Source organism: Erythranthe guttata, chromosome 1, assembly GCF_056151865.1.
Source record: "Erythranthe guttata isolate IM_541 chromosome 1, IM_541, whole genome shotgun sequence".
Taxonomy (NCBI): domain Eukaryota; kingdom Viridiplantae; phylum Streptophyta; class Magnoliopsida; order Lamiales; family Phrymaceae; genus Erythranthe; species Erythranthe guttata.
The window spans coordinates 6,392,201-6,416,823 of NC_142533.1; the positions used below are offsets into that span (position 1 = coordinate 6,392,201).

The 24,623-nt window shown below is 36.6% G+C and overlaps 3 protein-coding genes and 1 long non-coding RNA gene across 4 annotated transcripts in view; all 4 read left to right on the plus strand.

The window, feature by feature from the left end:
• Positions 1-3,743, plus strand: part of LOC148772710 (disease resistance protein RPH8A-like) — a 42,784-nt gene extending 39,041 nt beyond the window's left edge. Inside the window, exon 2 of the mRNA XM_088818972.1 lies at positions 3,269-3,743. The gene's annotated coding sequence lies outside the window, so the exon portion shown is untranslated. The remainder of the gene's footprint in view (positions 1-3,268) is intronic.
• On the plus strand, positions 1,022-9,828 carry LOC105966276 (late blight resistance protein R1-A). Its single transcript, XM_088818537.1, has 5 exons — positions 1,022-1,239; positions 1,769-1,840; positions 5,389-5,541; positions 8,275-9,523; positions 9,615-9,828. The coding sequence occupies exons 4-5, from the start codon at positions 8,391-8,393 to the stop codon at positions 9,826-9,828; spliced, it is 1,347 nt and encodes a 448-aa protein (XP_088674663.1). The 5' UTR covers positions 1,022-1,239; positions 1,769-1,840; positions 5,389-5,541; positions 8,275-8,390.
• A 3,555-nt stretch (positions 9,829-13,383) lies between these two features.
• Positions 13,384-14,121, plus strand: LOC105972136 (uncharacterized). Its single transcript, XM_012997077.2, has one exon. The coding sequence runs from the start codon at positions 13,384-13,386 to the stop codon at positions 14,119-14,121; it is 738 nt and encodes a 245-aa protein (XP_012852531.2).
• Positions 14,122-18,565: 4,444 nt separating this feature from the next.
• Positions 18,566-20,660, plus strand: LOC148772711 (uncharacterized). The gene is made up of 2 exons (XR_016031594.1): positions 18,566-18,713; positions 20,508-20,660. It is a non-coding gene; the product is annotated as an uncharacterized LOC148772711 (long non-coding RNA).
• The last annotated feature ends 3,963 nt before the right edge of the window (positions 20,661-24,623 follow it).

A 24,623-nucleotide genomic window follows, 5' to 3' on the forward strand; every position in this document is an offset into this window, starting at 1 on the left:
AATTGCAAGGGAACGAGATGATCCAACTCACGGAGCAAATTAGTGCAATTCTTACTCGGCCCCTTCCACAAAAACTCGGCGATCCAGGTAAGTTTACTATTCCTTGTACTATAAGAGGTAAAAATTTTAGATCGCTCATTGCTTTAGGCGCGAGCATTAATCTTATGCCTTATTCTACTTTTAAAAATCTTGGGTTAGGAGAAATTGAACCGACGGCTATAACTCTTCAATTAGCCGATAGATCTTTAGTTTACCCAAAAGGTATTTTAGAGAATGTGTTAGTGAAGGTTAATAAATTTATCTTTCCGGTAGATTTCGTTATACTTGATATAGATGAGGATAGGGAGATACCTCTTATCGTAGGGAGGCCGTTTTTAGCCACGTCGAAAACACTTCTTGATTGTGCTAGTGGTGATCTTACAATGAATGTTCATGATCAAACAATCAAATTCAATTTTTTTAGCGCTAATAAAAATCCATGTGATAATAATGATTGTTTTGCTATTGAGCTTATGGATTTCACAACTCATGAAAATTTTGATCTTTTGCACTTGGACAATGGGAAAGCATCTTTGAGTGCAGGAGATGATGGCGGAAACGAGAATCGGAAGGAGCAAGTTTACTTCATGGACTCAATTTCAACTCATCCAAGAGAAAGTCATACGAGTTTGAGTCTTAACGGCGATGAGAGTGCAATGAAGATGTTGCCACCCAAAGACTCGAGCAAGCCACAAGTGAATAAGGATTCTAGATATTGGGGTCATAAGGATAAAATCAAAAAGGAATTGCACAAAGGACAATTGGTGTTATTGTGCAAATCCCGTCTTTGGTTATTTCCAAGGAAGAGCAAATCAAAGTGGCCGCAACCGTTTATTGTCCAAGAAATTCTTCCTCACGAGGTAGTCAAGATAAAGGAACGAGATTCAAATCGTACGTTCAACGTGAAGCGGAGCCGGCTCAAACCGTATTGGAAAGCGAGTGAAGATTGCCAAGTGACTTCGGTCACTTTTGCTTGAAAATAAAGAAGCAACGTCCGGCTGAAGACTTTAAACTTAGCGCTTCTCCGGAGGCAACCCGAGCTTTATTGTTTTTCATAGTTTTCTTTACTTTTTTGTTTCGTTTTTACTGTCATAGGCATGCATTCTAATTAATTTATTTGAATTTTAATTTTCAAGGTCGAAAACATGGTCAGGGGGTCCAGACGACCGTCCGAAATTGCAAGCAAAATCCCAGACGACCGTCTGGGAAACAGAAGGCAAAGTCCACCAGCACAGCATGTGGGACGGCCGTCCCAAAACATGCCTAATTTGTGGGACGGCCGTCCCAAAACCAGTAAGAAAAAAAAAATTCGGACGGCCATCCGAAAATCAGCACAAAAAACGGAACGGCCGTCCGACTATTTTTTGGGGCGTTTTAACTTTAAAAATTTAGATTTTCTCCCCCATTATTTCCTAAACCCTCCTCTTTCCTTCTCTCAAACTCCCACACACAAATGGAGGCTAGAGAATCGAACCAAATTCTTCAAAATCTACTCTTTCAAGGCACGCCCACAAGGTGTTCGACAATTTGCTCCAACCAAATTTTGAGTTCGATTGTCGACCAATTCTCACCAAATCTATTCCAACCTCTTTCCCAACTATGTCATCCAACAAACGAGGCCGCACGAGCGAAGCATCATCTTCCAAAGGGAAGGGAAAGGGAAAGAAAAGTGCCACCTCCCGTACCCGAGCTTTCCGATGATGAGGAGCGTGAGAGAGCTAGGGAGGAGCACCCCGATCGCATCGACTCCGACTAAATCATGTGTGTTCTATCCTTAAACTTTGTGCTTATTTCGTTGAGGGCAACGAAACTTTTAAGTTTGGGGGTGAAAAACATGTTTTTGTGCTTATTTGTTTTAGTTTGCATGCATTAGGTTTTATTAGTTTTTATTGTTTTTCTCGTTTTTCTCGTTTTTCCGGAATATAAAAAAACAAAAAACAAAAATTGCTTGAGTCGAATGCATCGATGATTTATGATGATGAGAGATGATCAATGTTTGATGGTGAGATTGCTCGTTTTGTGTGTTAAGGATTAGATGTTTGTTTAGCTTTCGATTCAACGGAACTTAGAAGCGAATTATTGCTAGGAATCACTTTTTGTGCATTGCTTTGGTTGAATGTTTTGTATTTTAAATTTGGAATTAATTTGTGCTAGATCATGCTATGTTCGGTTTTAGAACTCACCTTAGGAAATTTATGATACGAAGTATTGAGTAGTGAGTGATTTGGGATATGATTTGGGCCTTCTTTGAACCGTTTGAGCCTTTCAAGCCGACTTTTTTATCGAAATTATCCTTAGAACCTTGATTTGAGCCTCGGAGAAAAGGTGTTCTTTCTTTTAGCCAATGTGTACGGTAGAATAGGTGGAGATTCTTGAAAAATTACCCCTTGGAGTTCGGTGGAAAAACTTTATAAGGTCCTTCTTCTTTTTCAGAAAAAATAAAATAAAATAAAAAATAAAATAAAAAAACGAAAAAGAAGACAAATATATATGCTTCTATTTATATATTAAAAAAAACGAAAGAGAAAAAGAAGAAGAGACTAGAAGGGAGAAGTAAGGACTAGTTGTTGAATTGTTTTGAAAGCTCGATCCATTATCTTAAGAGCAAAAGTGAAGACTTTTGAACTCTTAACAATCGAGTTTATTAATGTCCTTAGAGGTGAACTCATTGTTTCAAACGCCTATCTTTAAATTTTGGCGTAATCACCTCAATTCAAGAAGAATAGCCACATATTCTCATATTTCCTACCTCGAACCAAAGAGTCTAACAATTGAAAGCTACAAAGCCCCAATGATCCCAATAGCTTAATGTTCGATATTAGTAGAGTATAATAATTTGGTGAGTATTTGGAGTCAAATTTATGCATGTAAGTATAAATTCTTTCTATTTTTAATTTGCAAATATTGGATGCTTGAAGCAATTGAATGAATTGTGGTTTTTGGTAATGGTGAGTGACTAAGTGTTGTTGAATTTTGAGCTTGCGAATGCCTAAGAATTGTCATTATAATTACAAGTTCTGAAAACGTCAAGTTGATCATTGATCTATGTAATGAGATGTAGTAGTTGAGTTATTTGCTTATTGGTAGATTTTGCTTGAGGACAAGCAAAAGTTCAAGTTTGGGGGTGTGTTAAGTGTATATTTTTACACTTTATCGTACCTTTTTATTTGACCTTTTGGTGTTTTTTAACGATAATTGGTGCTTAAAAAGTTGATTTATTGTATTTTAGGTACAAATTGAAGAATTGGAAAAGTATGGGGTCAAAACTGCAATTTTAGAGAAAATATGGGCCAAAAGTGAAACAAATCAAAATTCTGAAGATTTAAATCTCGGACGGCCGTCCGAGTGCTAGTTCAAATTGTGGGACGGCCGTCCAAGACCCCGAGGCAGCGCAGTAAAGAGATTTTAATTGCACAAAGAAACGACCTTCTTCCCCAAGTTTTTCACCCTATATAAGACCAAGTCAAGCACACAATTGGGTATCCATTTTTTTTACGCAATTTCAAGAGCAACAAAGCAATAACGAAGACGAAGAATTCGAAGACTCCGAGCAAAGATTTATCGTTTATGATTTATTTTATTTGCGATTTTTCCTTTAATTATGAGTAGCTAATTTTCTTATTTCTAGGATTTTATTTGGAACCCTATGTGGGATTTATGAACCCTTTTCTATGATTTTATGCAAATTTTAATTCCGGATTATTTCTCCTACTTGTTTTATTAAGTGCATGAACTTGATCAACTTATGTGCTTTTATGTTATTGTTAATCGCATGAATCGGAAGATCGGGTTAATAATTAGAACTGTGGTAGAAGAGCCTTTGTGGTATTAACATAGGAATATAGTTAATCTCTTAGGTAGCCATTATTGAGATTTGTGCTTAATGGTGTGTTCTAGAATTAATTGCATAGGAATATAGTAATTGAATCTAGAGTATTAGAATCGTAATACACGCGGAAGCGGGTTATGGTTATTTTAGCATCTCGGGTTAATAATCCGGGTTAATTGCTTGCATAATTGAAAGAATTGGAGGAATAATAATCACATAGGGGGGAGAATAAAATCCTAGGCTTGTTTACTCTCATTAAACCTTCGTTTTTAATTGCTTTCGTGCTATTGTCTTTTTAATTCGCTTTTTAATTTATTTTAATTTAGTTAATTCTCTCTAAAGTCGACTGTGTAGGGTGGGCTTAATAATAATTGGTAGAATTTAGTGTCTGGGATTAGATAATTAAATATTTCCTGTGGGTTCGATATCCGGACTTTTAGTCCACTATATTACTTGTACGATACGTGCACTTGCGTGTAGGTATTATCCACCAACAAGTTTTTGGCGCCGTTGCCGGGGAATATTTTAATTATTTATTTTATTCTAGCTCTAGATTTGAACAATTTTCACGATTCACTCATTTAATTTTTGTTTTATTTTTGTTTTAGGTACCGTTTTATGCGTAGAAAACTCGATCGTGCTAGAGAACCGTTTGATCCAGAAATTGAACGTACTTTTCGAGCCGCTAGGAGACTTCAACGCACAAATAATAGAATGGAGGACGAAGAACGCAGAGACGCAGAGGGTTATTTACTCGATGCCAACGGAAACCGAATCCAAAACCAACCCCCTCAACTCCCACTATAGCCAGCAGTTCGGCCACGGGCACTTCAAGACTACATAATCCCTACTCTCGACGGATTCCGTCCGAGCATCCAATATCCACCCATTGAGGCGCACAATTTTGAGATCAAGCAAGGCCTATTGACGATGCTCCAAAATAACGGGCTATTTAGTAGATTGGCGGGTGAAGATCCCCATCTTCACATTGTCAATTTTCTAGATACCTGTAATTCCCACCGTCAAAATGGCGTTTCCCAAGAGGCGCTTCAATTAATTCTCTTCAAGCACTCCTTACAAGGAAGAGCTCGCCAATGGTTGATGTCCCAAGCCCCCCACTCTATCTCGTCGTGGCCTCAGCTCCTCAACCTTTTCATGAAAGTTTATAGCTCACCCGAGAAGGACGAGAGAATCCGACGAGAAATTCATAATTATGTCCAAGAGCAAGGCGAGCAATTATACGAGGCATGGGAGAGATTTAAAACTCTTTTGAGGCAGTGTCCAACACATGGAGTCGAACAATGGCGGCAAATCCACATCTTCTACCAAGGGGTTAACGAGAATGCACGAACGGTCTTAAATGCATCAACCGGCGGAAATTTCATGAGTCAATCGATACCGGATGCATTTATCATGTTGGATCAAATTGCACAAACCTTAGTACTTTCTCACACACACACACAGAGAGAGAGAGGATTTCCGAAATGGGTGTTTATGCTGCTGTAGTTTCCCTTAATCAGACAATGAAACGCATTTTCGAATCCGAAGCCGAATCCAAAAATCTTCTTTCCCTATCGGAGCTATCTATCCTTGGTGAAATGTATTCAGTTGTGGATACAATGGCGGAGCTTCCTAGCAGCAAGATAGCTGATGCGGCAGCTTATGAAAGACGAGTCATAGATGCTCTCCTAACATTCCAACATCTTATCGACTTCCACTCGTCGGATCCAGATCATGATGACATCCGTTTCACTTTGTCGCTCTCCCAACAACTGGAAATAGTCAAAGACGAAATTACTTGGTTTATCACAGCAAGTTCGTTGAACACCAATGACAACGACCAACAACAACAGATCTGCAGCAGCAGCAGGTATTCTACTTCTTCAGATTATAATACTTGGAATCAAGAACAAAATTTTCTCGTGGGATTGGCACTAAAAAAATGGATTTTCGATCCCAATCCCTGTGACCGGAATTAGTAAAACCGGAATTGGTAAGACCGGAATTGTTAAACAATTTTACAACGACCCACTTGTTATACAAGAGTTTGAAACTCGTTTATTTCTGCACATCGGCCCAGACTATACTCGATCGGTAGATATTATGCTGCGTGTTCTCGATGAACTTGGTGTCGTCATCCCTTCTGATAAACTTGACAAGGATTGTTTGCAGAAGCAATTGTCGGAGGCTTTAGCCAGTCAAAATTGTCTAATTATCTTAGACGATGTATGGGCTGCCGACGTTGATCTAATTCTTCAGGGTTTTCCAGAAAACAGAAAAGGAAGTCTGATCATCATCATATCTCAGATCCAAAGATTTCATGACTACATTTATACATACAAGTTTATTATATTACCATTTCTCAACGACAACGACGACAGTTGGAAACTACTTCATCAGACCGCATTTATTAGTAATAGAGAGGAGAAGTGCAGTCGAGAACTTGAGAAAATCGGGAAGAAGATTGCCAAGAACTGTGAAGGACTCCCTGCAGCAATTATACAGGTTGGAGAGAATCTAGGGAAAATTACATTTTTCGTCCTCAAACTTTACCCGCTTTTTCGATATTGTCCCTAAACATTTTCAAGTTACAATAGTGGTCCCTAATGTTGCCATTTTTAAACAATTTCGTCCTACCGTTAGTTTTTGCTGTTAATTTTGATTGAAAGTATGACGTGGAATTATAAATACTATTATAATTGATAAAAAAAAATAAAAAAATAACCTACATGACCACCCACGTGTTTCGGTTGGAGTTGCACCATAGCTCAGTTAGACGTCGCCATGCACACTACCAGAGAACCATCCATTTACTACCTCAGGATACAAACACCAAGTACACAGCCATTTTCACTTTGCAAGAGAATCACAAAGCACATACTTGACCCCCAAAAAACCAATTTCAAAACTCCCAGAATTAATAGTTGGTAATACAGTGGTGTTGGAGTTATTTCGATCTTCACAAGAAAATCTCAAATTTGAACTAAAAAAAAACACTCATTTAGAAAGTTTTTCTTTCTCAATTATTTCTTTATTTTTGGACTGAAATTTATCGTTCAACAATCCTTGTACAGTTGTTTACGCAAAACGACACAACACACATAGATATACACACATAACCAACATATTGATAAACAAGATGAAAGTGATGAAAGATCTCAAGTGTTGGTCATGAAATACGAGAAACTAAGTCATCTCCACATAATCACCATTTTCCCACTCTATTTTCTGAATCCTTTCAACAAAAGCTCCTGGATCAACTTTTACATGTGTTCTTAGCTTCGGTGTCCATTTGGTGCGATGTATTTTTCCTTCATTTCACACCCAAGAAACTCTTACCTCAAACAAAGAAACTGTTACATCTTACTTTAGGATGAATAATTATGGCATATGGGAGACAAACTGCTTCATCTTTATATACTTTAGCTAGTTTGGATTGTTTTTTTTCCGTTGTCGTTCTCTATAACTTAAAGTCCTTATTAGTTAATAATGATTCCTATTTGAACATCCAGAACAAAATAGGCTTCATTATTTGCCACCAAAGTCTGAAACCAATATTATTGATCAATCTTCTATTGAATATTATCAAAAATGGTTGTAAATATGAATTGAAATGAATTTTAATTTTAAACACAATTTAAATATCTAAAGAATGACGAAAATGCTGGTTATTAATATCCAAAGTGAGGCTTACATTGTGCAAAATTAAGAATAAAATTCGTCTAACATATAATCTGCATCATCTTCTTCGCCACTTTGATATGAAAAACCACGAGAAGCCCAAAAAAATTGAATATGCAAACAGGTCACCTCGAAAAATAGACAATCAACTCATATATGTTATGTCTTCGGCAAAATTCACATACGTATATATTCTCGTTTAATTGTTAGTACATATACTTCAATCAATTTTTTTAAGATTTGTTTTGATGTGTAAACAGCACAAAGTACGAGTTGGAGGGAACGAGGCAAAAGAGGAGCGAGTTTATAATAAAACAACTACGTAAGGACTGTAATACGAGCTAAAAAAAGTGATCAGAGATAAAGTTAAGAAATGGAGAGGTGCGTGTCATGATATATCTTAGTCGGTGCTTCGGTGCGTAGAAATGGAGAGTGGAGAGGTGTAGCACTGTGGAGAAATGATTATGCTACGCCTAAAGCTACAAATCTCAATTCATTACCTTTTTAACAAAAACCATTGGCCACGTGTATTAGTTGTTCACATAAGTAAGTCCACATTTCAAGTCCACGTCATACTTCCATCTAAACTAACAGCAAATCTAACGGTAGGACGAAAATTGTTTAAAAATGGCATCATTAGGGACCACTATTATAACTTGAAAATGTTTAGGAACAATATCGAAAAAGCGGGTAAAGTTTGAGGACGAAAAATGTAATTTTCCCAGAAAATATACATGGAAAATCTTTTGAAGAATGGAAGACATTATCAGAAAAAGAAGATCCACTCGCCATCACAAGATATGACGATACGCCACTCTCAAAGGCACTATTTTTTAGTTACATGATGTTGCCTTGGTGTGCAAAGCCATTATTTCTGTACATGGGTGTGTTCCCAAAACATTATGTGATTTCTCGATCAAAGCTCATCAAATTATGGGTGTCTGAGGGCTTTCTGGATACACGGCCGGGGATTGAAAAAATTGCTGGAAACACCTTGGATCTACTTATTCGGCAAAGTGTTGTTTTGAGAGAAAAGCACGCTTCTGTCAATTCGTATAGATTTAAGAACTGTAGACTGCATTACACCTTTCGAAGTCTATGTGTTAGTGAAGCTATGAGTGAAAAGTTTTTCCATATCCTGAAAAAATACACCGATTGTACTCCGGAGAACATCAGAAGGCAACAGCGTTTGTGCGTCCGCAATAATGTTATTCTTGCTTTCACACAAGTTCATGAATGGATGGAATTAGTTCATAATGCACGATCTCTTCTGTGTTTCGGTCCAAAACAACAATATCCAGTATTGTTGCCCTTGTGTTTTAGATTGCTCAAGGTACTAGATGCACTTGCGATCCGCTTCTACGAGTTCCCAAATCAACTACTTGCATTAGTTCATTTGATGTATCTTTCCATCACGTGTGATAGAGAGCTCCCCAACTCCATATCCACACTTTGGAACCTCGAGGTATTGATTTTCACTCGGCATCATAACATCAAATTTTCGAATAAAGGGCCAGCTTATCTGCCTATAGATATCTGGAACATGCATAAACTGAAGCAACTTTATTGCAAGGGCTTCGACCTCCCACCTCCTCCCGGTGATTCTCATCTTGAGAGTCTCTTAACAGTTTCAGGTGTGAGTATTCACAGTTGTACCATGGAAGTGCTTTCAAGAATCCCCAAGCTAACGAGAATAGCCGTTCAAATTGAGTCAGCACACGACTCAACCAAAACCTTCAGTTTTTTCGGTCATTTAGCCTCTGTCTATGAGGAATTTGTGTCATTCAAATGCATTGTTGTAAATCCTAATCTGAGCTCTCAAATCGTTCGTTCAGTTCCGAATTTTCCTATGAACATTAAGAAGATAAGCCTGAGTGGATGTGGATTGCCTTGGGAGAATATGGAAGTGATTGCATCATTACCGAATCTTAGAGCGCCGATTTATTGGCCCATTCGAAGTTCTCGACAAAGTTGGTACTCGTGCCTACCGACTCGCCTTACCGCCCAACTTATCCTATTTTCACAATGTCTTTCACGTTTCGATGCTTCGAAAATACATTCGCAGCCCCGACCACATATTGAAAACCGAACCGGTCGAACTAAGCCCTAACCTATCCTACGAAGAGAAACCTTCCCAAATACTCGATTTCAAAACCAAAACCCTTCGAAACCGAGACCTTAAATTTGTCAAAATCCTTTGGCAAAACCATACGCCCGAAGAAGCCACGTGGGAACGAGAAGAAGAAATGCGCGAACGTTACCCCGAGTTGTTCAGGTAACAATTTTGGGGACACAATTTCTTTAAGGGGGGGAGATTGTAACACCCCACCTTTCCAAAACCCGAAAACCTTAAAACCCGAGATTAATATTCCTAACTCGAAAACCCTTAGGAAATATTATTACGTGATTATATGCATTACGTGAATTTTAATTATGCTTCTTACGTGAATAATTACGTACGCTTTTATGTGTGCGACTTATATGATTTAAATTCCCGTAAATTGAAACACTATGAAATTTCGTGAATTTCGTGGTTTATGTGAATAATTGCGTATTCTTATTTATTTGATAAATTATTTGAAACTTGGTAAATTATGTGAATGGTATACATATATACATATATATATATATATATATATATATATATATATATATATATATATATATATATATATATATATATATATATATATATATATATATATATATATATACTCGTACATACATGCATGCATACGTATACATACATATATACTAATGTTTGTATTATACATTTGAATATATATATATATATATATATCCGAAAATGTGTGTGTGTGTTCGGATGGTGTGTGTGTGTAGTGTTTATGCAAGTTGTCATTATATTAATAAATAATTAGTGAATAAGTGTGCATGTTTTTACACTTGGCACACCCTAATCATTTTACCTAAACTCACACTCAACACTCTCATTAGTTAGATGAAGAGACACCCTTCATCTTTCTTCTTCCAACACCTAAACCCCCTACTTGTCTTCCTCTTCTCCTTCCACCGAAACCATCACCACCATCATCGGCCCCCCTCTCTCGACCTCATTTCTCATTTTCAAAGAAAACCCCAAAATAAAATGAAGGTTCCTTATTTAACCCTTGCTATAGATTACTCCAAAAACACCATCAAAACCACTTGCCTCCTTACGGGAGATCACAACTCCTCCCTCCTTGAAGCTCACACCATTTCCTTCACAATCAAGGTGGCTTGGTTGAACTTCGGTGCTTGAAAGCCTCCCTCTCCCCTTCGGTCATATTTTCTTTCTTCGATTTTAAGGTAAGAAATTTCGATTTCTTGCTGCAATTAAATGGCATCAATAGTATTAAAAGAATTTTCAAAGTTTCTAAAAGATTGGGAAAGATTTCGAAAAATTAGGGGTTTTTTGAAGAAAAATGGAAATTTAGTGTTTCTTGCCAATTTCTTGTTCTTGCATGCATCATCTAGGTTGATAGTGGTTAGCTACATCTTTTATTGGCCAAAAGCATAAAAAAATTTCGGATTTCAAAAAGGGATTTTCAAGAAAATGAGATTTTTAACTTTTTGTGGTTGCATGTGTAGATCTTCGAAAGTTTGGGCCAAATCTGTAATTTTTGTAAAGTTTGTCTGAAAAATGTTTTCAAAATTGTTTTCCAGCATTTATTGAACTAAAATTTCGGATTTAAAGAATTTTTGTAAGAAAAAGTTGATTTTGAAATTTTAGTAGGCTTGCATGTGTAGATTTAGAGATTTTGGGGTAAAATATGTAATTTCCGAAATTTCTGCATAAAGTGACTTTTCAATTTCATTTTCTGCATCTAGTAAAGTGGAATTTCAGATTTGTTAGGGGTTTTCATGAAAAAGTTGATTTTGAACTTCTAGTGTGGTTGCATGTGTAAATTTCGAAACTTTTGGGTCAAAACTACAATTTCTGAAAAAATCTCTCATTTTTAAAGTTTGGATCTGTTTTTTCAGCAAGTATTAGATAGGAAAAAGTTTTATTTAACAAGTTTTTAAATTAATTAGAGTTATATTAGAGTTTTGGATTTTTAAATTGAAAAAGGGATTTTCCTAGTTTTTATTTCAAGAAAATTCGAAACTTTGTAAAACATAAAAATAATTTCAGAATTTTGGAATTTGAGTCAGTAGGAGTTCTAGGATTTAATTTGAGAAATTTTGGAATTAGTTTGCTAATATTTCGAAATTAGGACAATTTGCATACTATTTAACATATTTTGTGCTTTAATATTTATGTCCTTGATTTAATGGTGATGAGTGATGAATTTTAGTATTTTGGTACTTTAATTACTGATTGGATGTGTTTAATGGTTGTGAGAAATTGATTGGAGTGGATTATTACCTAGATGTGGTAATGAGTCCATTAAACGAAAGGTAAAAAGGGGTATTTGTTCTTAAGCTTGCTTTGATGAATAATTAGTAATGTTTAATGGGTTGAGTGTGCATGTGTGTGTGCTGAAAATGTGTGAATATGTGGGTGCTGATTGTGCATGGTGTGTGCCGTGGGTGATTGTGTGTTTATGTGTGTGAAATTGGGATTGTTGCTCAAATCATAAATATGTGGTAAATTGTGGTATTTGTGTGATTTGTGACACTTGATTGACATTTGTGATGTTATGTGTGGGTCATAAGCATAATTTCGAAAAGTTGCATAAAAATGATTTTATTTGAAAGGTTAATGGAATATCGGGTAATAAACAACTCGGATATAGTGGGCCGGTATCCAACTAGGATGATGTGGTAGTGGTTTGATTCCACTTAGTGAAAACGGGCTCGTAACAGGTTTATTATCCGGTACAGAAATTAATCTTTCACGGATCCGATAAGCCGAAAAATGTGTTTTCATGATTTTCACACAAAGGGCATTCTAGTCATTTTGCATAATTACGTGATCTTGTTGAATGATGTGTTTTCGTGAGATATGTGATTTGACCGATTGTCTCGTGTTGTTGTGCGAAACGTGGGTAAGAACGGGTATACAATATTATATATTATATATAACGTATTTCCAAAGTTTGATAATACTCGGATTTCTTACTGAGCTTTATAGCTCATATAGATGTCTTTTAATTGCAGGTAGTAGTAATCCTCAACCGGGATGGATCGAGTAGTGGATCGAGGTCTTGCCCGGGATTTTGGAAGACGTACGAGGACCTATGAACGATGCTAGACTTTTGGTTATTTTCTTTTGGTGGTGTAACCCTAAAACCGTAATATTTCCCTTTCGTACTTTTGAACTCGTTTTTCATTATGAATCGTACTTATTTCCTACTTTAATATGTTGAGTTTCGTAAATTGCTATTTTCATGCCTTCTTTAGAAAACTTCGAATTATTCACCAAAATAACCTTTTCGAACTCTGATTTATTCTCGAACCGAAAAGAATGTTTAGTGAGAATGTAGCACTCGAATAAGAAACCTCCTTTCGAAACTTATTTCCAAACCAAGATTTATATTCGGCTAAATCAATTCAATAAAGTTTTCGAAAATGCAAAGCCTTCAATACCCAAAAGAACAAAGTTTCGATAATTGCATTTTCACCCCATCCCAACGTTTCAAAAATTACAAAGAGATCCTTTGCTTCCGCTAGTTTAATAAAGATTCCGATAAACCAGTTCGATTTATCGCCCGTTCTTTAAGGGGGGTGCTACAGCGGTGGTATCAGAGCATTGTTCATAGATACTCGTACGAACTTCACGGGCTTAAGGACTACTCGAGACGCGAAACTCGGACCATCCGGTAACGTATGTGTATTATTTTCTTTATGTGTTTTATTTGCTTTACTTATTATTGATAATTAATATAGAAATAATGGCGAGACGTATAACCCGAGCAAACCCGAGCAATCCCGCCGATGAACCACACGACCCCAATCAAACCATTAATAATCTCTCCAACTTAATCCGCGAACAAGCCCAAAACCACCAACGTCAAATCGAACAACTTCTCCAACGTAACCAAAACCCGCCTCAAAATAATGCGCCTCAAGCCATATACGAACGATTTCTCCGAATGAACCCATCCGAATTTCACGGTGGAACCGACCCCACTATAGCTGAAGAATGGATCAAATCTCTCGAAGTCATCTACGACTACATGCAAATGACCGACCGCGACCGCGTGCACTGTGCCATATTCCTACTCCGAAACGAAGCTCGTCACTGGTGGGAAGGAATCAAGGAAGGAACAAATATCGAGACTCTGCCATGGACCGATTTCAAAGTCCAATTTTTCGAAAAATATTTCTCGAAAGACGTGCGAGCCCACAAACTCAAAGAATTTCTCGAACTCCGACAAGGCGACTTACCAATGATCGAGTACATCCGCCGTTTCGAACGTGGCTGCCTCTACGCCCCATTCATCGCTCGAGACGCTGAAGAAAAGAAGAACCATTTCATTCGTGGCCTCCAACCCGAAATTCGTAGAGACATTCGTATGTCCGACGCCTCAACTTTCCGCCAACTCGTAGACAAAGCACTCATGGCTGCCCAAGACGAACGCGACATTCAAAACAGCCGCCGACCACAAGGAGTTACTCAACGACCATGAAAAAAGAACAATTTTGGCAACCGCCCATTCCGAGGAAAAGGAACGCAGCCCATTCGCCAAACAACCGGACCACCGCCACCGCCGCCAAGGCCAACCTGCCCAAAGTGTGGAAAGAGTCACTCCGGAGAATGCGTACACGGAACACGGAGTTGTTTTCGATGCCATCAGCCCGGACACATGGTGAAAGACTGCCCGAAACCTCCACCGAACCTCCCCGGTCGAGTGTTCGCCATGACTCAAGAACAGATCGAGCAAGACCCGTCTATGATAGCAGGTACCATATTTATCCTCGAAGAATCCATTTACGCTCTTATCGATTCCGGCTCTACTCATTCCTTTATATCGAAAGACATAAATGCGCACTTAAATCTCGAACCAAACCGATTAAATTACGAATACCGAATCCTCATTCCCTCTGGCGAAGAAATGTGCTCTAACCTAGTCATACTCAATTGCCCAATCCGAGTTCATACTCAAACCATGAATTTCGACCTAATCCTCTTACCGATCCAAAACTTCAAAATTATACTAGGCATGGATTGGTTAACCGAATTCAAAGCCCAAATCGACTGTGCCTCGAAAACGGTCATTTTTCCACTTCCGAACGGCGAAACCCTAAAATTTCGAAGTCAACCCAAACCCTCGATTCCAATCATATCCACGATCAAAGCAGTTAAACTTATTTACAAGGGTCATTCCGGCTACCTAGTGGATATTCTAAAATCCGAGTCCGACCCCAAAGCCCAAATTTCCGACATTCGAGCTGTCCAAGAATTCCCCGACGTATTTCCCGATGACATCCCCCGACTTCCGCCCGACCGAGAAATCGAGTTCGAAATCAATCTCATCCCCGGCGCTACGCCAATTTCCAAAGCACCGTACCGTATGGCCCCAATGGAATTGAAGGAGCTGAAAGATCAAGTCCAAGAATTGCTCGACAAAGGCTATGTTCGACCCAGCCATTCCCCGTGGGGTGCACCGGTTCTCTTTGTCAAAAAGAAAGACGGATCCCTCCGCCTTTGCATCGATTACCGTGAACTCAACAAAGTCACAATCAAGAATAAATACCCTCTTCCTCGAATCGATGATCTCTTCGACCAACTCCAAGGCTCATCAGTCTTCTCGAAAATCGATCTCCGATCCGGCTATCACCAACTCAAAATCAAGGAATCCGATATCCCCAAAACGGCTTTCAGAACCCGATACGGTCACTACGAATTCGTTGTCATGCCCTTCGGTTTAACTAACGCCCCCGCAGCTTTCATGGACCTTATGAACCGAGTCTTTCATCCATACTTGGACCAGTTCGTGATTGTTTTTATCGACGACATTCTCATCTATTCCAAAACCCAAGAAGATCATATGTCTCACCTTCGAACCGTACTCCAAACCCTCCGATCACATCAACTATACGCCAAGTTCAGCAAATGCGAGTTCTGGCTTTCGAGTGTGGCTTTCCTTGGTCACATTGTTTCAGAACAAGGAATCTCCGTCGACCCTAGCAAGATAGAAGCAGTGTCAAATTGGTCGATTCCGAAGAACGTCAAGGAAATCCGAAGCTTCCTTGGACTAGCCGGCTACTACCGCAAATTCGTAAAGGATTTCTCGAAGCTTGCCTCTCCACTCACCCGATTAACTCGAAAAGACGTCAAGTATCAGTGGACTCCCGAATGCGACGCCAGTTTCAACGAATTAAAGGCTCGACTCACATCGGCACCAATTCTCGCACTACCAGAGAAAGTCGGAGAATTCATAGTCTACAGCGATGCCTCGAAATTAGGTCTAGGCGCCGTACTTATGCAAAATGGAAAAGTCATTGCCTACGCCTCACGTCAACTCAAAGAGTACGAACGCAATTATCCAACGCACGATCTCGAATTAGCCGCCGTCGTTTTCGCACTCAAAATCTGGCGACACTACCTTTATGGTGAAAAGTGTACCATCTACACCGATCACAAGAGTCTGAAATATTTCTTCACTCAAAAAGACTTGAACATGAGACAACGAAGATGGCTCGAACTAGTCAAAGATTACGACTGCGAGATACTCTACCACCCCGGCAAAGCAAATGTAGTCGCCGACGCACTTAGCCGCAAATCGATCAACGCCCTCATAGTCCAACCTAACTTGGGAGAGTCGATCAAATCAGCCCAACAAAACGATCCGCAAATTCTCAAAATCCGCAATAACCTCGAATCCAATCCCAATTTTCAAATCCCCAAAGATGGTCTCGTCCGATTCCAAAATCGCATTTACGTCCCCGATGATCCAAATGTTCGCCGACTCATCTTAACCGAAGCTCACCAAACCACGTACACTTGCCATCCCGGAGAAACCAAAATGTACCAAGACCTCAAAAAGCACTACTGGTGGCCTGGAATGAAGAAAGACGTGGCCCGATTCGTAGCAGAATGCCTAGTGTGCCAGCAAGTCAAAGCGGAACATCAAAGGCCCGGAGGTCTACTTCAATCGAACCTAATTCCGGAATGGAAATGGGAAGCTATCACAATGGACTTCGTGCAAGGATTTCCGAAGACCCAAAGAGGATCCGACGCCATTTGGGTGATCGTTGACCGACTGACCAAAACGGCTCACTTTCTTCCGATCCGAACGACGTTTAGTTTAGAGAAGCTGACCGAACTATACGTCCGCGAGATAGTCCGACTCCACGGTGTTCCCGTCTCCATTATTTCCGACCGAGACCCTCGATTCACGTCAAAATTCTGGAAAAGCTTACACGAAACCCTTGGAACGCGATTAAAATTCAGCACCGCCTATCACCCCCAAACCGACGGTCAATCCGAACGAACTATCAAAACCCTAGAAGATCTTCTCCGCGCTTGTATTCTCGATTTTGGAGGAAATTGGGAATCCCGCCTTCCACTAATCGAATTCGCGTACAACAATAGCTTTCACTCGTCGATTGGAATGGCACCCTACGAAGCCCTTTATGGCCGCAAGTGTAGGTCCCCGCTCCATTGGGACGAAATCGGCGAAAGAAAATTCCTTGGTTCCGACCTAGTCCAACAAACCGTCGATATCATCAAAAGCATCCGAGAGAAAATGCGAATAGCCCAAGATCGGCAACAAAGCTATGCCAACACCCGAAGGAGAGACCTCGAATTCGAAGTCGGAGACTCCGTATTCTTAAAAGTGGCGCCTTTCAAAGGAATTATGCGAATTGGGAAAAAGGGAAAATTAGCACCGCGATTTATTGGCCCATTCGAAGTTCTCGACAAAGTTGGTACTCGTGCCTACCGACTCGCCTTACCGCCCAACTTATCCAATTTTCACAATGTCTTTCACGTTTCGATGCTTCGAAAATACATTCGCAGCCCCGACCACATATTGAAAACCGAACCGGTCGAACTAAGCCCTAACCTATCCTACGAAGAGAAACCTTCCCAAATACTCGATTTCAAAACCAAAACCCTTCGAAACCGAGACCTTAAATTTGTCAAAATCCTTTGGCAAAACCATACGCCCGAAGAAGCCACGTGGGAACGAGAAGAAGAAATGCGCGAACGTTACCCCGAGTTGTTCAGGTAACAATTTTGGGGACACAATTTCTTTAAGGGGGGGAGATTGTAACACCCCACCTTTCCAAAACCCGAAAACCTTAAAACCCGAGATTAATATTCCTAACTCGAAAACCCTTAGGAAATATTATTACGTGATTATATGCATTACGTGAATTTTAATTATGCTTCTTACGTGAATAATTACGTACGCTTTTATGTGTGCGACTTATATGATTTAAATTCCCGTAAATTGAAACACTATGAAATTTCGTGAATTTCGTGGTTTATGTGAATAATTGCGTATTCTTATTTATTTGATAAATTATTTGAAACTTGGTAAATTATGTGAATGGTATACATATATACATATATATATATATATATATATATATATATATATATATATATATATATATATATATATATATATATATATATATATATATATATATATATATATATATATATATATATATATATACTCGTACATACATGCATGCATACGTATACATACATATATACTAATGTTTGTATTATACATTTGAATATATATATATATATATATCCGAAAATGTGTGTGTGTGTTCGGATGGTGTGTGTGTGTAGTGTTTATGCAAGTTGTCATTATATTAATAAATAATTAGTGAATAAGTGTGCATGTTTTTACACTTGGCACACCCTAATCATTTTACCTAAACTCACACTCAACACTCTCATTAGTTAGATGAAGAGACACCCTTAATCTTTCTTCTTCCAACACCTAAACCCCCTACTTGTCTTCCTCTTCTCCTTCCACCGAAACCATCACCACCATCATCGGCCCCCCTCTCTCGACCTCATTTCTCATTTTCAAAGAAAACCCCAAAATAAAATGAAGGTTCCTTATTTAACCCTTGCTATAGATTACTCCAAAAACACCATCAAAACCACTTGCCTCCTTACGGGAGATCACAACTCCTCCCTCCTTGAAGCTCACACCATTTCCTTCACAATCAAGGTGGCTTGGTTGAACTTCGGTGCTTGAAAGCCTCCCTCTCCCCTTCGGTCATATTTTCTTTCTTCGATTTTAAGGTAAGAAATTTCGATTTCTTGCTGCAATTAAATGGCATCAATAGTATTAAAAGAATTTTCAAAGTTTCTAAAAGATTGGGAAAGATTTCGAAAAATTAGGGGTTTTTTGAAGAAAAATGGAAATTTAGTGTTTCTTGCCAATTTCTTGTTCTTGCATGCATCATCTAGGTTGATAGTGGTTAGCTACATCTTTTATTGGCCAAAAGCATAAAAAAATTTCGGATTTCAAAAAGGGATTTTCAAGAAAATGAGATTTTTAACTTTTTGTGGTTGCATGTGTAGATCTTCGAAAGTTTGGGCCAAATCTGTAATTTTTGTAAAGTTTGTCTGAAAAATGTTTTCAAAATTGTTTTCCAGCATTTATTGAACTAAAATTTCGGATTTAAAGAATTTTTGTAAGAAAAAGTTGATTTTGAAATTTTAGTAGGCTTGCATGTGTAGATTTAGAGATTTTGGGGTAAAATATGTAATTTCCGAAATTTCTGCATAAAGTGACTTTTCAATTTCATTTTCTACATCTAGTAAAGTGGAATTTCAGATTTGTTAGGGGTTTTCATGAAAAAGTTGATTTTGAACTTCTAGTGTGGTTGCATGTGTAAATTTCGAAACTTTTGGGTCAAAACTACAATTTCTGAAAAAATCTCTCATTTTTAAAGTTTGGATCTGTTTTTTCAGCAAGTATTAGATAGGAAAAAGTTTTATTTAACAAGTTTTTAAATTAATTAGAGTTATATTAGAGTTTTGGATTTTTAAATTGAAAAGGGGATTTTCCTAGTTTTTATTTCAAGAAAATTCGAAACTTTGTAAAACATAAAAATAATTTCAGAATTTTGGAATTTGAGTCAGTAGGAGTTCTAGGATTTAATTTGAGAAATTTTGGAATTAGTTTGCTAATATTTCGAAATTAGGACAATTTGCATACTATTTAACATATTTTGTGCTTTAATGTTTATGTCCTTGATTTAATGGTGATGAGTGATGAATTTTAGTATTTTGGTACTTTAATTACTGATTGGATGTGTTTAATGGTTGTGAGAAATTGATTGGAGTGGATTATTACCTAGATGTGGTAATGAGTCCATTAAACGAAAGGTAAAAAGGGGTATTTGTTCTTAAGCTTGCTTTGATGAATAATTAGTAATGTTTAATGGGTTGAGTGTGCATGTGTGTGTGCTGAAAATGTGTGAATATGTGGGTGCTGATTGTGCATGGTGTGTGCCGTGGGTGATTGTGTGTTTATGTGTGTGAAATTGGGATTGTTGCTCAAATCATAAATATGTGGTAAATTGTGGTATTTGTGTGATTTGTGACACTTGATTGACATTTGTGATGTTATGTGTGGGTCATAAGCATAATTTCGAAAAGTTGCATAAAAATGATTTTATTTGAAAGGTTAATGGAATATCGGGTAATAAACAACTCGGATATAGTGGGCCGGTATCCAACTAGGATGATGTGGTAGTGGTTTGATTCCACTTAGTGAAAACGGGCTCGTAACAGGTTTATTATCCGGTACAGAAATTAATCTTTCACGGATCCGATAAGCCGAAAAATGTGTTTTCATGATTTTCACACAAAGGGCATTCTAGTCATTTTGCATAATTACGTGATCTTGTTGAATGATGTGTTTTCGTGAGATATGTGATTTGACCGATTGTCTCGTGTTGTTGTGCGAAACGTGGGTAAGAACGGGTATACAATATTATATATTATATATAACGTATTTCCAAAGTTTGATAATACTCGGATTTCTTACTGAGCTTTATAGCTCATATAGATGTCTTTTAATTGCAGGTAGTAGTAATCCTCAACCGGGATGGATCGAGTAGTGGATCGAGGTCTTGCCCGGGATTTTGGAAGACGTACGAGGACCTATGAACGATGCTAGACTTTTGGTTATTTTCTTTTGGTGGTGTAACCCTAAAACCGTAATATTTCCCTTTCGTACTTTTGAACTCGTTTTTCATTATGAATCGTACTTATTTCCTACTTTAATATGTTGAGTTTCGTAAATTGCTATTTTCATGCCTTCTTTAGAAAACTTCGAATTATTCACCAAAATAACCTTTTCGAACTCTGATTTATTCTCGAACCGAAAAGAATGTTTAGTGAGAATGTAGCACTCGAATAAGAAACCTCCTTTCGAAACTTATTTCCAAACCAAGATTTATATTCGGCTAAATCAATTCAATAAAGTTTTCGAAAATGCAAAGCCTTCAATACCCAAAAGAACAAAGTTTCGATAATTGCATTTTCACCCCATCCCAACGTTTCAAAAATTACAAAGAGATCCTTTGCTTCCGCTAGTTTAATAAAGATTCCGATAAACCAGTTCGATTTATCGCCCGTTCTTTAAGGGGGGTGCTACACTTTTTTTTTCTTTCTAATTTTTCCGCCGGTCGTCGGTGTTGACTTTTTGAATTATTTTTTTCCTCTTCCTGATTTTTTTGCTTCCCCCACCGTTTAAACAACAATATTGTTGTGGTTGACAGTAATATTAATTATATTACTGTTAAACACAGTAAAATTAACTATATTACAGTTGAACACAATAATATTGTTATATTAATCTCTAGCACATATTAACACAACAAAGTCATTATTATTGTGTAATAGACTAAAATTAATATGTTGACCGTTCAACAAAGGTAAACATAATAAAAAGCCAAAATAATTAACATTATTGTGCTTGACAGTAATATTACTGTAACAACACTAATATTACCGTCAACCACAATAATATTATTGTGTTTACAGTAATATTACAATAGTAGACAATAATATTATTACGTTACTCCGTCAACAACTCAAACAAAACAAAAACCCAAAAAATAATAATATTGATGTGGTTGACAGTAATATTATTGTGTTTACAGTTATTTTACTGTCAACAACAGTAATATAATTACGTTGACTTGTCAAAAAATCAAACAAATTTTTACATAAAAAAAATCCAAAAATAATAACATTGTCGCTGACTCAAATTGTACTGTCAACGCAGTACAATTACATAAAAGTACTGTCAATGACGGTACAATTACATTAATGCACTCTCAACGATAGTATAATTACGTTAATTTACTGTCAGTGACAGTACAATTACGGGCAACGTTTACCGGTGGGCGTAAACAACGGATTAAAAAAACTCACTAAAAAAAATCAACGTCGGAAACCGGCGGTCAACACCGGAAACAGGCGGCAGAGAAAACAAACCAGAAAAAAAAATTCGAAAAAGTTAACGCCGGAAACTGGCGATGGAAAAAACAGATCAGAAAAAAAAAACTAAAAAAATCAAAAAACGCCGGAAACTAAAAAACTAAAAAAAAAATCAAAAACCGGCGGCAAAAAAATAATTTCTTAAGAAAAAAGTTTTTAAAAAAAGTCAAAATTGAATTTTTGTGGTCAAAATTGATTAAATTGAGGTTACAATGAAGAATTGGGTGTAAAGGGGTGAGAGTAATTTTGTCATATACATTAATATTTCCTTTATTTGTAATACATATTAAAGGGATGTGGTTATTGGTGAAAGAGATATAGCCCATAAACCTAGAATAATAAATATGGTTGGTGAGAGACTTATGCACAAAAACCCCATAAATAAATAAATAAATATATAAATAAATAAAAAAAACCCGGTTGACCGGTTCAATCGTGACCCAATAGCAAATGCACTTAGCCCTCCACATAGCACAAAGTATAGGAAAACTACGGGATTGTAGCATTGTAATCTTTTCATTTGAAGTTTCGACAAGAGAGAGCTATGTCCGAATTACATGATGTCAAAATAATTAAAAAATAAAAAACAAATTGTATATATAATTAACTTTATTTTCCGCGTCACTCTTTATTAATAAAAGTAAGATTGCTCCTGGTAAAACCTAAGAAATTTTTTCCGCTTATTTGATAGTTATAAATTGTTATTTATTTAATTAAATATTTTTATTATTTTATTTCATTTAATATAATCTAGTTTAAAAAATTCGTTACGTATCCAGATTTTTTGGCCCCAAATCTACGTATCTTTTCCCACTAAAATTGCCATTTTACTTAATATTGTTGGCCATTTTACAAATAAGCACATGGGTACTTATTCATAAAGAGGTCCAGACAAAAAAAATATTTTACAAAAAAATCCACACATGGTCCAGAGGTTTGTAAAAGACTAAAATAGCCCCTCACATTTTAATATGCTCCAATTTCATCCTTTAATTTAGTCTAACCTCATTGACCCCAAATTTCACAAATTATTCAATTTTGACCCAAAACACAATTTTATGGACAATTTCGTTTGTCGCCGCCGTTGCCTTTTTTTTTCTTTAAAATATCTTTTGTTGTGTTAATTCGTGTGCTAGAGATTAATATAGCAATATTGTTGTGGTTGACAGTAATATTAACAATATTGCTGTTAAACACAGTAAAATTAACTATACTATAGTTTAACACAATAATATTGTTATATTAATCTCTAGCACACGAATATTAACACAACAGAAGTCATTATTATTGTGTAATAGAGTCATATCAACATGTTGACCGTTCAATAAAGATAAACATAATAAAAAACCAAAAGAATTAGTATTGTTGTGGTTGAGAGTAATATTACGTCAACCACAGTAATACTATTGTGTTTACATTAATATTACAATAATAGACAATAATATTATTACGTTACTCCGTCAATAACTCAAACAAAACAAACAACCCAAAAAATAATAATATTGATGTGGTTGACAGTAATATTATTGTATTTACAGTTATTTTACTGTCAACGACAGTAACATAATTACGTTAATTTACTGTCACTAACGGTTTAATTACTGTTAATGACAGCACAATTACGGTCAACGTTTAGCGGCGGGAGTAAAAAAAATCGAAAAAGTCAACGCCGGAGACCTACGGCAAAAAAATAATTTCTGAAAAAAAAAGTTAAAAAAAGAAAAAAAGTCAAAATTGGATTTTTTTATGGTCAAAATTGATTAAATTGGGGTTACAATTAAGAATTGGGTGTAAAGGGTTAGGAGTAAGTTTGTCATATACATTATTTTTTTCCTTTATTATAATATATATTAAGGGGATAGATTTATTGGCGAAAGAGATATAGCCCCTGAACCTAGAATAATAAAGATGATTGGTCAGGAACTTATGCAAAAAAACCCTAATATTATTTTTATGAGAAAATTATGTAATAATTATTCACGTATATCCTTTAAAATAGCTTAGATTTTCATTTTTTTTTCTTATACATATCACTATCCTTCAAATAAATAAATCTTCAATTTAAATGATCCAAAAAATTTGAAAATTTTGGTTGATTTCATTTTCCTTGATTTCAGCCAGAAATCATGGTAACAAATTTATATTTCATATATATATATATATATATATATATATATATATATATATATATATATATATATATATATATATATATATATATATATATATATATATATATATATATATATATAGCACCCCCCTTCTAGACGGGCGATAAATCGAACCGGTTTATCGGAATATTTATTAAACTAGCGGAAGCAAGGATCTCTTTGTAATTTTGGAAAGGTTGGAATGGGGTGAAAATGCAATTATCAAAACTTTGTTCTCTTTTGCATTTTCGAAAACTTTGTTGAATTGATTTAGCCGAATATAAATCTTGGTTTGGAAATAAGTTTCGAAAGGAGGTTTCTTATTCGAGTGCTACATTCTCACTAAACATTCTTTTCGATTCGAGAATAAATCAGAGTTCGAAAAGGTTATTTTGGTGGATAATTCGAAGTTTTCTAACAAAGGAATGAAAATAGCAATTTACGAAACTCAACATATTAAAGTAGGGAATAAGTACGATTCATAATGAAAAACGAGTTCAAAAGTACGAAAGGGAAATATTACGGTTTAGGGTTACACCACCAA